Consider the following 13,893-nt stretch of genomic DNA (forward strand, 5'->3'; position numbering starts at 1 on the left):
ATTGGCGTTCATGTATTAGCTCTGGCTACGGTGTAAGGGCTACACTCTTGGTTTCAGGCATCGGCTATGCAGACGAGGAGACGCTTTTTAACAGGATAAGCCTTCAGGCTGAAATTATACTAGACATGCAGCTGCCCATCTCCTCATTCATTCATTTCCCCCCATTTTTCCATTCTGCAGATATTTATTGAGCATCCACTATTGTGCCTTGCCAGGCACTAAACTAGGGTCTGGAGATTCAGGGGTGGGCAGGAAACAATTCTGCCTTTAAAGATACTACAAGCCTAATGGTAGAAACCCTCCAAAACTGGACACTTAGGACTTCCCTGGCGGTCCAGTGGTTAAGACTCCATGCTTCCGCTGCAGGGGCGCACAGGTTTGAGCCCTGGTCAGGGAACTAAGATCCCGCATGCCACGCAGTGTGGCCACACACACACTCACACAAAAAGGCAAAATGGGACACTTGACTGTTCAGATTTCTAGAAGTGTTTGCTAAGTTGAATTGAATGGTTAGCCAATAGGTAAGGAGCCATGTGTGCAAAGGTCTAGGTGAGAGGGCAGGGCTTTGTGAGAATCCAGCCCTGCTGGCCCCAGGGCAGGCGGTGGGCATCACAGCTGCCATTTTCCTTTGCGAAGCCTGAAGGAGGGGCTGTGCTGTCTCTTGGGCTCCAACCTCATGAGGCACAAACATGAGCCATTCTCTTTCCTGTGGCAGCAGTGCCACTGCCTTGGCCATCATCCCGCGGGGCTGCAGAACTGTTTCCTTCAACTCGGGAGGCTGAGCCTGAGGTGTCCGTCACAGCGGTGGACGGAGGGTCGGCTGTCAGGAAGAGAGCTTTGTAAGCCATCTCTGTCTGGTCTCCCCCCCACTCCCACAGGACTTCACCATGACCCTCTACCTGCGGCATTACTGGAAGGATGAGCGGCTGGTCTTCCCCAGCACCAGCAACAAGAGCATGACCTTCGACGGCCGGCTGGTGAAGAAGATCTGGGTCCCCGACGTCTTCTTTGTTCACTCCAAAAGGTCATTCATCCACGACACCACCACGGACAACGTGATGCTGAGGGTGTTCCCAGATGGGCAGGTGCTGTACAGCCTGAGGTAACTGTCCACGGGGCCATGGCATCCTAAGATGTGTGGACAATGCCAGGGATCGTTTGACTGATTTACCACTGTATCGTCAGAGCTAAACTGTGCTTTTCACAGTAGGTGAGAAAACAGTATTTGTGGAATGAATTAGCTAGTCAACTCTTGGTTTAAAAACCACCACAAAAAAAACCCTCTATTTAAAAAAAAAATGTGTATGTGTGGTCTGTCCCTTTGGCCCCGAAGAGTTTGTCACTGTGTTTGGGTCTGCGGCTTACATGGGAGGGTCTGAACCTTCTGGTGATAGTTAGAACTCTCTAAAGACGAAATGAGCACCGTAGTGGGTGCTGACTTCCCTGTCATCGGGGGTGTTAAGGTTAGGTTAGGAGACTAATTGAACCTGAATGATCTGAGGGAGACGGTGACCTTCTATGTACCCTCCACCCCTGAGAGCTATGATTCTAGTTTATTGGTAATAAACAAAAATAGGTAATTATTGGTAAGAAACAAAAATTAGGAAAATAACCATAGCTACTCTTTATTAGGTGCTACTGCAGATTGGCTTCTGGGCTGACTTGAGTGATTACACAGTTTCATCCCACACCTTGTACAGTTCGCCAGAATTCAGTGCTAATAGCTTTGAGTCGGGGCTAGGGAGGCAGGGCATAACCTCCGGGCATCTCTGGGGAAGACGAGTCTCTGGATGTGGGCAATGCCCAGAGAAGGGTCCAGGTGTGGGCCATGCACAGCCAGCAGCCTCAGGAGCTGGGATCCGGGCAGAGCAAATACCATCATCTACGGAAGACAAAACTCTAAAAGTTAACTTAGAGGGACTTCCCTGGCAGTCCAGTGGTTAAGACTCAGTGCTCCCAATGCTGGTGGCACGGGTTCGATCCCTGGTCAGGGCGCTAAGATCCCGCATGCTGTACCGTGCGGCGCAAAAAAAAAAGTTAGAGTCCTGGGTTTCCAAGCTTCTGACGTAGACGTGAAGAGGCAGCTGCCCTTGGTCGTGTCTTTGTCCTCCTTACTCTGGGCAGGTATATGAGCCAGTAACTCACTGCACGAGCCAACATGTTTGTTTGGGTTCTAGGATTACAGTCACCGCCATGTGCAACATGGATTTCAGCCACTTTCCCCTGGACTCCCAGACCTGTTCTTTGGAGCTGGAAAGCTGTAAGTGTCTGTATTCGTAATGAGAACTCTTTGCCTTATTCCCTCTCTGTGCCATTTTAGTAACTATGAGACTGAGTACTGCCTGCCAGGGATAAGACCTATTTAATCCCTGGCTGAGGTAGGATGGCCCTGTTGCTCCTGCCTCAGAAGAAAAGGAGTGAAATTAATTTATTTTCCTCTTCCCAAAGATGCATATACAGATGAAGATCTGATGCTGTACTGGAAGAATGGGGATGAATCCCTGAAAACAGATGAGAAGATCTCCCTGTCTCAGTTTCTGATTCAGAAATTCCACACCACTTCCAGACTGGCCTTCTATAGCAGCACTGGTAGCTAACTTCTGCCATGGTCGGATTCAAATGTGGAAGAAAACACATGAGAATTCTTTTTCAGTGTTAACTTTTTCCACTTCCAATGAAAATAACTTTTCATTATTCTAATAATGCCCAGTCCAACAAGACATAAACAACACTTAAAAGCAGAGGCTTTAAAAGTTGCTGCCCTCTGAAGCTCCATGGTCAGAGGTAGTCATTCTGAACAATTCAGCAAACACCCTTGCAGACATCCTGCTTTAATTATGTAATTTTACAGAAGTAGGGTCAGAGTGTACACGCTATTCTGCAACCTGATTCGTTTGACTTAACGATGTGGGGAAATGTATTTATTACCTATTTATTTATGTATTTATTACTGGATTTACCTATGTATTTATTACCTATATTCAGAGCTATAGATTCACTTCTTATGCGTAGTGTGACCTCTTCTTGGACCTTGGGGCTGTGGTTGAAGTTTTGAGAGGATCCATTTGTCCGCTCTTCTTGAATCTCACCGTCAGCCCTTGTGTTAGTTTCCTAGAGCCGTCCTAACAGAGTACCACAAACTGGGTGCTTGAAACGATAGAAATGTGTTCACTCACAGTGCTGGAGGCCAGAAGCCTGAGCGCCATGCTCCTTCTGAAGGCTCTGGGGAGGACTCCTTCCTTGCCTCTTACTGGTCCTGGTGGTTATGGCATCACTCCAACCTCTGCCTCTGTTGTCACGTGGCATTCTCCCTGTGACTCTGGTCTTCCCATGGTGTGTCTCTGTGCATCTATGTGCAAACATCCCTCTTCTTTAAGGACACTGGTCACTGGATTATGGGCCACCCTAACTCAATATGACCTCGTCTTACTTTGATTACATGTACAGAGACCCGATTTCTCAATAAAGTCACATTCGCAGGTGGTGGGGTTTAGGACTTCAACATACCTTTATATGCTACACAGCTCTGCCATATAGAGCTGCTCTGCAGCAGCCACGGGACCCTGGAGGACTTCTCACTTCCTTACCCTTTGTCCCAGTGCTGAGAAGCCTAGGCCTGGCTGTGAGAAGCTTTGGGGCTACCGTCTGCCCCTGCATGGCCACCATCTCCCCATTCGCCTGCCCCCAGCCCCACCCTTCTGTTCGCAACATCAAACACTGGAGAAGAGCAGGCCCCAGCCAAGGTTGCCTTGGTGTCAGGACAGCCCACACCTACTTTCCCTTTATGCCCATACTGCTCACCCCCATCCCTTTCTTCTCTCTCTCTCTTTTTTTTTTTTTTTTTTTTGCGGTACGTGGGCCTCTCACTGTTGTGGCCTCTCCCGTTGAGGAGCACAGGCTCCAGACGCGCAGGCCCAGCAGCCATGGCTCACGGGCCCAGCTGCTCTGCGGCATGTGGGATCTTCCCGGACCGGGGCATGAACCCGCGTCCCCTGCATCGGCAGGCGGACTCTCAACCACTGCGCCACCAGGGAAGCCCCCTTTCTTCTCTTTTGCTCTGATGTGCATTGCCACACAATTTTCTTTTCTCATCTGTTCTTGGCAAGTTCAAATCAACTCTCTTTCTAAAGCCATTTTTAAGAGGTCCCGGTATAACTTTTACTATGTGTCACTGTTTTGAGTGCTTTGTATGAATTAACTAATTTCTACCCAACAAATCTATGGTGTAGATCGTAGTATCCCCAGTTTACAGATGAGAAAACTGAGACTTAGAGAGATTAGATTTTAGAAAGGAAATGTATTATACTAAGCCAACCAATCATTAACTGTTTTTTTTTGGCCGCACTGTGAGGCTTGTAGGATCTTAGTTCCCCGATCAGGGTTTGACCCCAGGCCCCAGCAGTGAGAGCAAGGGGTCCTAACCACGGGACCGCCGGGGAATTCCCTTTTTTTTCTTTTTTTGGATCATTAACTCTTTTTTAATTTACTTTTGGCTGTGCCAGATCTTAGTGGTGGCACACGGGATATTTTTGCTGCAGTGTGAGGGCTCTTCGTTGTGGTGTGCAGGCTTCTCTCTGGTTGTGGTGCCGGGGCTCCAGAGCATGCAGGCTCAGTAGTTGTGGTGCATGAGCTTTCTAGTTGTGTTGTGTGAGCTCAGTCGTTGCGGCACGCAGGCTTAGTTGCCCCGCAGCATGTGGGATCTTAGTTCCCTGACCAGGGATCAAACCCACGTCCCCTGCATTGGAAGGCAGATTCTTAACCACTGCGCCACCAGGGAAGCCCCTTGAATCCTTAACTTTTACCTTTCTGCTGAAGATGAGTGTGGTGACAGGGGAGGAAGGGCCCCCAGGGAAGGAGTTTGTTTTTGCCTCTGCGATGGAACCTCACTGGCTTCTTCCTGTGTCCCCCAGGCTGGTACAACCGTCTCTACATTAACTTCACGTTGCGTCGCCACATCTTCTTCTTCTTGCTGCAAACCTACTTTCCCGCCACCCTGATGGTCATGCTGTCCTGGGTGTCCTTCTGGATCGACCGCAGAGCTGTGCCCGCCAGAGTTTCACTGGGTAAAAGCATTTGATAAGGTGTGATAGGGTGGTTATTTTTTTTTTCAATCAATCACTATGTAAAGAAGAAGTAAAATCATCATTCAGGGTCCTTAACCGATGGGCTGTCAGAGTCAGAAGGAGCGAACTTTCCTCCTGCTTCTTGCTTTCCATTCACATACTGCCCTCAGTTTCCCAGACTACACTGTGAAAACCACAGGGCGCTCGAACCGCATCAGCTCTGCTCAGATCGTTTCAGAAAGATAGCACCTACCTGGGGTGTAGACTTCCACCACTGGCCGTATCAGAGCTCAGTACTTTGATAAATAAGACAATTCGACAAATGCCCAAACTTACCATGCAAATACAAAAACTTCGTTGGCCTTATTTAGACAGACTGAGAGTTTGGGAGCAGGGCCCATATTTCATGATTTCTGGGAAGGAGAGGGCTGTACTTCCTGGAGCTGTGGTTTAGTCCTTCACAGACCCTAAATGCCAGAGTAAACATTTGCAACTCATCATCGAGATTTGGACAAAATCAGGCTGGGCACTGAGACATGTGAGGGTTTGACCAGCAAGGCACAGTGAAGAAGAAACCTGTATGACAGGAAATTCCAGGAATTTCCAGTCTTCCTGGACTCAGGTGAGGGAGGATGTGTTCTTTCCTTGAAGTTTGGGAAGGTTCCTTGAGAGGGGTCCTGTAGCCCCTGCTTTTTAATTTTTATTTTTTATTGAAGTAGAGTTGATTTTCATAGCCGCTGTTTTAAAGTCCACATCTGAGCAGATCCTCTGGGAAGCTCTGCTGATCTTAGCAACCACATCACAGAAACCCAGGCTCCCAAGTGGCTCAGAGTGAAAGGGGACAGGCAGTTGGCTGGGAGGAGAATGGGTTGGCTGCTCGGGAGCAGAGCCTTGCAGATCCTCACACCTCTATGAGGTGGAAACGTGCCCTGGCCACTTCCTATTAGATGTAAGGGAGAGCAAATGGGGCTTCCCTGGTGGCGCAGTGGTTGAGAGTCCGCCTGCCGATGCAGGGGACACGGGTTCGTGCCCAGGTCCGGGAAGATCCCACATGCCGCGGAGCGGCTGGGCCCGTGAGCCATGGCCGCTGGGCCTGCGCGTCCGGAGCCTGTGCTCTGCGGCGGGAGAGGCCACAACGGTGAGAGGCCCGTGTACCGCAAAAAAAAAATTAAAAAATTAAAAAAAGAGAGAGCAAATGTAAAATGGGGCTTAGTGAACTTATTTACAAAACAGAAATAGAGTTACAGATGTAGAAAACAACCTTATGGTTACCAGAGGGGGAGGGATAAATTGGGAGATTGGGATGGACGTATACACCCTACTATACATAAAATCTCTTTAAGCATCATAAGACCTTGGAAGAAACATACTATAAAAATCTATATAAAATGGTTAATAGTTGAAAAAAAAAGGGACTTAGTGAAATGTGAGGGCAGCTGTGTACCCTTGTCAGTGGCTGAACTAAAGCTGGATGCTGCAGGGATCACCACGGTGCTGACCATGTCCACCATCATCACGGGTGTGAACGCCTCCATGCCCCGCGTGTCCTACATCAAGGCCGTGGACATCTACCTCTGGGTCAGCTTCGTGTTCGTGTTCCTCTCGGTGCTGGAGTACGCGGCCGTCAACTACCTGACCACCGTGCAGGAGAGGAAAGAGCGGAAGCTGCAGGAGAAGGTGAGAGAAGTTTCATTCATTTCCTTGTTGGAGCCCATGCTGCTGGTTGGATGAGAATAGCGGGAGGGAGCTTTCATGGAGAAAAGGGAGATGTTTGTGCAAAAGGAGGAGGATCCGTTTTAGAATATTCTAGCTTCCATCACAAAGGATCCCAGAAAGTAGAAAGCCTTTGGACAAAGACAAGGAAGACTTGGGTTCTTGGGCCCAACTCTGCCATTTATGTTGGGCCTCAGTTTCCTCATCTGTTAAAAAAAAGTATAACAGAACCCTCACCCCACCTTCCTCCCAGGGTTATTGTAAGGGTCACAATACCCTTACAAAAATGTATGAGAGTTGTTTTGAAACTGTGTGGTTCTAGATGCACATAAATTATCACTATCATTACTGAACCTGTCTAGGGAGAATGTCTTTACGTCCTGTGAACAGACAAGAGGAAAGTTCTAGAATAAAAAACTCCTGTATTTATCAGTGCTCTGGCCCAGTGAAAATTCAGCCACACACAACCTTAGCCTTTAGACTCATTGGAAATACTATGCTATCTATACGATACTGCACTATAGTAAAGTCTACTATGGGATGGAACGCAAAGGGGGAATTCAGGGCAATGCACCTGGGCAGAGAGGGAAAATCTATCCTATTCATATGCGGACTCTTATTAATCACATTAAGAAATAAAATGCCAACTTGTTACCAAATCCTTGCTAGTCATTGTACTGATCAAAATGGGTGTTTACCTAAAAGTTGTAGAGATCAGGGGACGTGAAAATTCTACATTTATGTGTGTCTAGCGCTGGGAGCTCCTTAGCAAAGGGAGCTCTAAATTATAGGAAAGAGGACCTGTTGCCTTTTTTAAAAATAGTCTTTTAATGCCCACATTATACCTGTTAAATATTTCCAATTGTCTTCAAATATGCTAGATTGTTTAAGAGTTTATATTTTAAATTGTCTTCAAAATACTTTTGCTTCAGCATTTGAGGATTTGTTCAATTTTTTTTTTTTTTTTTCCCCAGCTGGTGGGATCTTAGTTCCCCAACCAGGGATCGAACCCAGGCCCTTGGCAATGAAAGTGCCGAGTCCTAACCCCTGGACCACCAGGGAATTCCCTCAAATTTTGATAATCTGTGCATTGATCATTATCAAATGCCTTTGGAATATACCTAAACACTTTTGATTTGTAATCTGTTAGGCTTTCCTTGTGTAGAGCTGTTCAAAAAATAGCAAAGCCTTCATCCGACAGATATGCGCCCATGAACCATTAACAGCACATAACTTGTCCTCAGGCAGATCATTATTAACCTGTTACCATATGATGGGCCCGGTGTTTGCCAGTGATGATACGATGCTGGCTAAAGAGCAATGAGGAAATCATACGTGGACAGCCCTTAGGGCTCCGAGTCTAGCTCCATGTCTATGGGAACGTACAGCCGGGAAGCGAGGGCTTGTTCTCCATTGTTGTCAAGCACGCAGTTGAAAGGCTGAGAAGCTGTGGTTGCTGGGGAGGCAGACCGGTGGGAGGACGTGAAATCTCTCTCCCGCTGCCCCACAGAGAAGCCACTGTTCACAACGTTAACATGGCCCCCAGTGGAGCTGAGGTTCCCAAAGTGGGAGCCCAGGAGCACCTGGCCTGGATTCACCTTCTCAGCCTATTAAAGATGAAGATTAAGGGCTGTACCCCAGACCTACGGGCTCAGAATCTCCAGAGATGGCACCCTGGAATTGGCCTTGCTGAAAAGCTCCCAGGCAATTCTGATGCTCACTGAGGTTTGACTTCTGCTCTGCAGAGGGCAAAGTTGACTGGAGCCTGCTAGGTTCACCATGGTTCAAAAGGGGACCCACGCTGCTTTGGGTTGAAGCCGGCAGGCAGAGTATAGCTCTGCTTCCCTATATGTGCTTGAATGCTTTGGCTGATCATCCAGACCTGTCCAATGCACCAGGTGCCACTTAATTTTTCTTAGAAATGAGCTGATGTGGGAAAAAGAGATTTTCCATAATTTGGGGCATTTCCTGATTTTAACTCAAAACCTTAAATGTCTCTTTTTATTTTAGCAGAAAGAATTTCAGTTTAGAGCAAGGAAAAAGAAGACCCATGTCTTACAAAAAAAGAAGTCCCCAGTGATATAACAATATCTCACAATTTTACCAAAGTTTGGGTGTGATTTTATCTAAATGCAAAGAATTGAATAGATGACCTCTCCCTGACCTTCTATCCTTAAAATCTATGAGTTAATTATTCTAGGAATGTATTAATGTGCTACTTAATTATTGTTGCTGATGGGACAAGACATAGAAATAGTAATGAAACAATCATGCCTGATTAAAAATATAGCTCTCCAAACCACAGATTTCTTCAAGTGTAAAAGTACTTCAAGTCATTCTGATTTGACATAAAATCATTCATCTATTTTTGCGTTCTAAAGCTTCCTGGTATCCATCTGCGTGCGTATTTCAGGATCCATGACAATAGGAGGAAATGTGTGAAATGTCATTATTTCACTTTCCCAGATGGAAAAACAGAGGCACCACAGGGCTGAGAGCCAGGTTAGAAACATATTAAAGCCAACAGGTTGAGAATAAACCCAAGGTCAGTTGGCTGGATCAGGCAGGCATCATACCTCTGGCCAGCAACAGCCAAACACATACCTTTTTTACTTGGGTATGTGAATCCTTGTTTAAATTTTCAATAATCTGTACATTGATTATTATCAAGTACCTTTGGATTATATTTAAATACTTTTGATTTATAATGCATTGGACTTTCCTGTAAGAGTCATTCAAAACATGCCAAAGCCTCAGGGCTTCCCTGGTGGCGCAGTGGTTAAGAATCCGCCTGCCAATGCAGGGGACACAGGTTCGAGCCCTGGTCCGGGAAGATCCCACATGCCATGGAGCAACTAAGCCCATGCGCCACAACTACTGAGCCCATGCACCACAACTACTGAGCCCGTGTGCCACAACTACTGAAGCCTGTGCACCTAGAGCCCGTGCTCAGCAACAAGAGAAGCCACTGCAATGAGAAGCCCGAGCACTGCAATGAAGAGTAGCTCTCGCGCGCCACAACTAGAGAAAGCCCGTGCCGCAGCAATGAAGACCCAAAGCAGCCAAAGATAAATAAATAAAATAAAATAAAAAAAACATAGCAAAGCCTTCATCCAACAAATATGGGTTCATGAACCAGCTGTTAACCGGAGCCAGCTTTGCTGACTCTAACGGTGGGGAGGAGTTAGACAAGACCATTCCCTTCCCTCCACCTTATAATTTCTTATAAACATTTTCATACTCACGGAAATGGTTGGAAAAAATAGGATAATATACATTCATACACCCTGCCCCTCCATCCAACGTTGTTGACATTTTGCCATTTTTGTGTGAGCTTTTTCTCATATAAACATACTTTTGCTGGTGCAGCTGAACCATTAAAAAATACATGACGGGAAAGTGGAGAGGGGGATAAATTAGGAGTTTGGGTTAACGGATACACACTACTATACATAAAAGAGACAAACAGCAAGGTCCTATTGTATAGTGCAGGGAGCTATCTTGTTATAACCTATAATGGAGAAGAATCTGAAAAAACGTTTTACATATATGTGTATGCATCTATCTCTCTCTCTATATATATCTGAATCACTTTGTTGTACACCTGAAATTATGCAACACTGTAAATCACTTATACATCAATTTAAAAAAAAAACTTGGAGGATTATCTAAGAAAAAATATATAAATAAAAAAATAAAAATAAAAATACATGATAGGTACCATGACCCTTTACCCTTAAGTGGAACTCTTTAGAATAAGGACACTCTCCTACCTAATCATCTTTTGATTCATGCCCATAGTGGTGGAGGTCCACGGCTGGAACCAGAAGATGTGTGTTTAAAGTCCTGAATCTGACACTAACTGTCTGATCCCAGGAGAATTGTATAGCCTCTCTTGGTCTTAGTTTTTCCTTCTGCAATTGAGGGCATTTGGACTAAATCAGTGGTTCTGGACCCTGGCTACATAGCAGAATCACCTAATCACCTTAAATTAATTAGTCTAGAGTGGAGCCTGGGCATGGCCAGTTTAAAGAGCTCCCAAGGTGACTCCAATACACAGCCAGGATAGAGAATCGTTGGACAAAGTGATCTCTGGAGATGCTTCTAGTTCTGCCTTTTCTGTGGTTCTGAGAAGCCATGGGCTTTACTCTCGGCCCAGGCAGCCTCCTCTGGGCCTCTCACAGGCCGAAACATGCCTGACATCTCCCCTTGTGTTTGCTGCCCACAGTTCCCATGCATGTGTGGAATGCTCCACTCAAGAACCATGATGTTGGGTGGAAGCTACAGTGAGTCTGAGGCCAACAGCCTGGCCGGGTACCCGAGAAGCCATATTCAGACAGAAGAAGAAAGGCAAGACAAAATAGTGGTCCACCTGGCCCTGAGCAGTGAATCCAACTCCTCCAGGAAGAAGGGGCTTCTGAAGGGCCAGGTGGGTCTTCGCATCTTCCAGAACACCCACGCCATCGACAAATACTCCCGGCTGATATTCCCAGCTTCCTACATATTTTTCAACTTAATTTATTGGTCAGTGTTAGCCTAGGAGCTCTGAGGCTATGCCTGGGGAAGGGCACGGACATCTCTGGTGTCTGGCCGGCCGCCCACACGTGGACCTGCTGAGCGTGACCCCTCATGGACCAGAGCAGCAGCCCCTGGACCACCTCAAGCAGCATCCTGGCTCCCGGAGGAGCCCAGGGGCCCTCCAGCTGCCCTCCCCCAGGCCTCGTGGGCTTGCTCACTGTTCATGCTGTGTTGTGTCCCACTTCTTGCCGCTCTGGGACTGTCTTCTTCTGTTCTTGTGTGTGAACAGGTTCATGAGAGCCTCCCTCCAAAAAGACTCAAATGCCTCCCAGATGAATGTTCTGAGACCCTTATGAAGCCTAGGATTCAGTTATAAAGGGAAGGGAAAAAGGAAGGGTAAGCTTAGGGGCATTCTGGATAGGAGACAGGAAATTAAGATTCAAAATAGGAATAAAAAAATCTGTAAACCCTACACTGGATTAAGTGCCTATCTAGGAAAGAAAAAGAAAACTCAGATCCCAGATGAAATGATTTGACCTGGGTGAGTCTGGCAACTCGCGTGATTTTGCAGTATTAAGGGACATCATTCATTCATACGTCCATTCAACCATTCATTAAATATTGAATACCTGCCCTGTGCCAGTGCTTATTTTTCTCAGCAATGTGTGACGACATGCACTGAGTATTGCCAACCAGGGAAACATCACCCAAACCCATCAAAGTGTAGAGTTTTTACTGGGGGCTGGCCATCTGAATACAGCTGACCGCCTGTATGGCTGACCTTAGTCTCCAGTTCCTTCAGAGGCTGAGCTGATAAATCTCAGCCTGAGACCCCATCATAAATCACGTTGTTGGCTTAGACCATCTGGCATGGCCGTAGGCCCCCAGGTGAACAAAGACCCTCCGGTCAGGCAGGAGAGTCCAGGGGTTTAGAAGTTACCTCCCAGGAGCTAGAGGCCAAGGCCCAAACCTTTCTTTTGTCAAGGTTAATCCTGTACTTCACAGCAATCATTGTCAATGCCTCAGTGTTAATGTGAATTACTCTGCTTCTAGTATAGATTCATGCAGCAAACATTAAAAAATCCCTGCACTAGATACAGTAGGGTCCACATTAAGAGTAAGAGATCATCTTATTCTTGTATAGCTCTCAGAAAAAGGACTGGTCAAGGATATCGTATACGATTACATGTAAGTTAAAAAAGCATTAAGCAAAACAAAAATGGTTCATCATGTAATGGGAATTCTAAGGAAGGAAAGAACGATTTCCAGTGGAAGACTGGATCTCGTGGAGAAAACAGCTTCTGAGCTGCTCCTTGAAGGTTGGGGATTTGGAGAAGAAACGTTCACGCTAGGTGCACATGTAGAAAGTACATGCTAGATATGTGCGGTCCGATATGGTAGCCACTGGCTATATATTTATTTAAATTTAAGTTAATTAAAGTTAAATAAAATTTAAAACTCAGTTCTTGCCATGTTGTGCTAGCCACATTTCAAGTGCTCTACTCAACAGCCACACGTGGCCAGTGACTACTGTATTCAATAGTACAGATCTCGAGAACATTTCCACAGTCACAGAAAGTCCTGTTACACGGTGCTACTGCAGATGGAAGGGCTGGCCTGAGCAAAGGCATGAGAGAGGCAGGAAAGTTTGGGATTGCAGAGTATAGTTTGCGGGGCAAGTCATCTGTTTTGGCTGGATCCTAGGTTGTAGGAAGAGGTGAGAGACCAGCTTTTTCTGCAACTCTAGGGGTCACAGCAGGTCCCCCATCCCTCCCAGTGTTCATCAGGACAGCTTCCCCTCCATGGAGTTGCCTGGCCCAAGACCAGCGGCTCTCCCAGCTTCAGGGACAAATGAAGAATGAAGGTACATAACAAGGAAATTGGATGGTACAGGGCACCTGGACATGTTTAGAAACTTCTACTCTCTAGAGACTCTCCTAGGCCACAGTGCTACTCAAAGAATGATAATTATTGATACATTGTCGTTAAATATATCCTATTGCTTTGGTTGTCTTATGTAATTCCAATACTGCTCTGCTGCTGGCTACGTTGTCTTCATAAATTGAGGCTCATGTAACATGGTGGCCTGATCACACTTAAAAAAAAAATAAAGATGTATTTTAACTAGCTTATACAGTGAAACTGGAGTTCGTTCTGTAGCAAACATGTAGAATTGTAAATAGCATTTTATCGTGTGGGACCATGAACCAATGACACCATCAGATTTAGCACAGCTTTATTGCAGTGTGATAATCTGACTCTCCTTGAGAAAAGTAGAAAATTAAATGAGGTAAAAAGGACACAACAGTAGGAGTGGAGAACAGGAACTAAGGAAATTTTGAGAACGGAACGATTCACCTTAGAGACAGGAAGATAGAAGAGTAAACAGAATTGTTATCAGGGATGCTTGAATGATACTTTATTTCACTGAATCTAAGACCCTGTCAAGTGTAAGATGCACCCATAGTTTATGTACCACCAAGAAAGAAAAAATGCTGCTAATTAAATTATTGCAGCCAGTGATTATAAGATGAAGCCTGACTTCACCCATATTAAATTGTGAAACATGTGCATGTAAGAATAAAAGAAATAGGTGTTA

General features: G+C 46.0%; 1 protein-coding gene across 1 annotated transcript in view; it reads left to right on the plus strand.

Annotated features, from left to right (window-relative positions):
- Positions 1-11,316, plus strand: part of LOC136131811 (gamma-aminobutyric acid receptor subunit rho-2) — a 30,310-nt gene extending 18,994 nt beyond the window's left edge. The window contains exons 3-8 of the mRNA XM_065888604.1: positions 879-1,102; positions 2,178-2,260; positions 2,449-2,589; positions 4,911-5,063; positions 6,544-6,740; positions 11,005-11,316. Coding sequence (XP_065744676.1) covers positions 879-1,102; positions 2,178-2,260; positions 2,449-2,589; positions 4,911-5,063; positions 6,544-6,740; positions 11,005-11,316 — 1,110 coding nt within the window. The remainder of the gene's footprint in view (positions 1-878; positions 1,103-2,177; positions 2,261-2,448; positions 2,590-4,910; positions 5,064-6,543; positions 6,741-11,004) is intronic.
- The last annotated feature ends 2,577 nt before the right edge of the window (positions 11,317-13,893 follow it).

Source organism: Phocoena phocoena, chromosome 12, assembly GCF_963924675.1.
Source record: "Phocoena phocoena chromosome 12, mPhoPho1.1, whole genome shotgun sequence".
Lineage (NCBI taxonomy): Eukaryota > Metazoa > Chordata > Mammalia > Artiodactyla > Phocoenidae > Phocoena > Phocoena phocoena.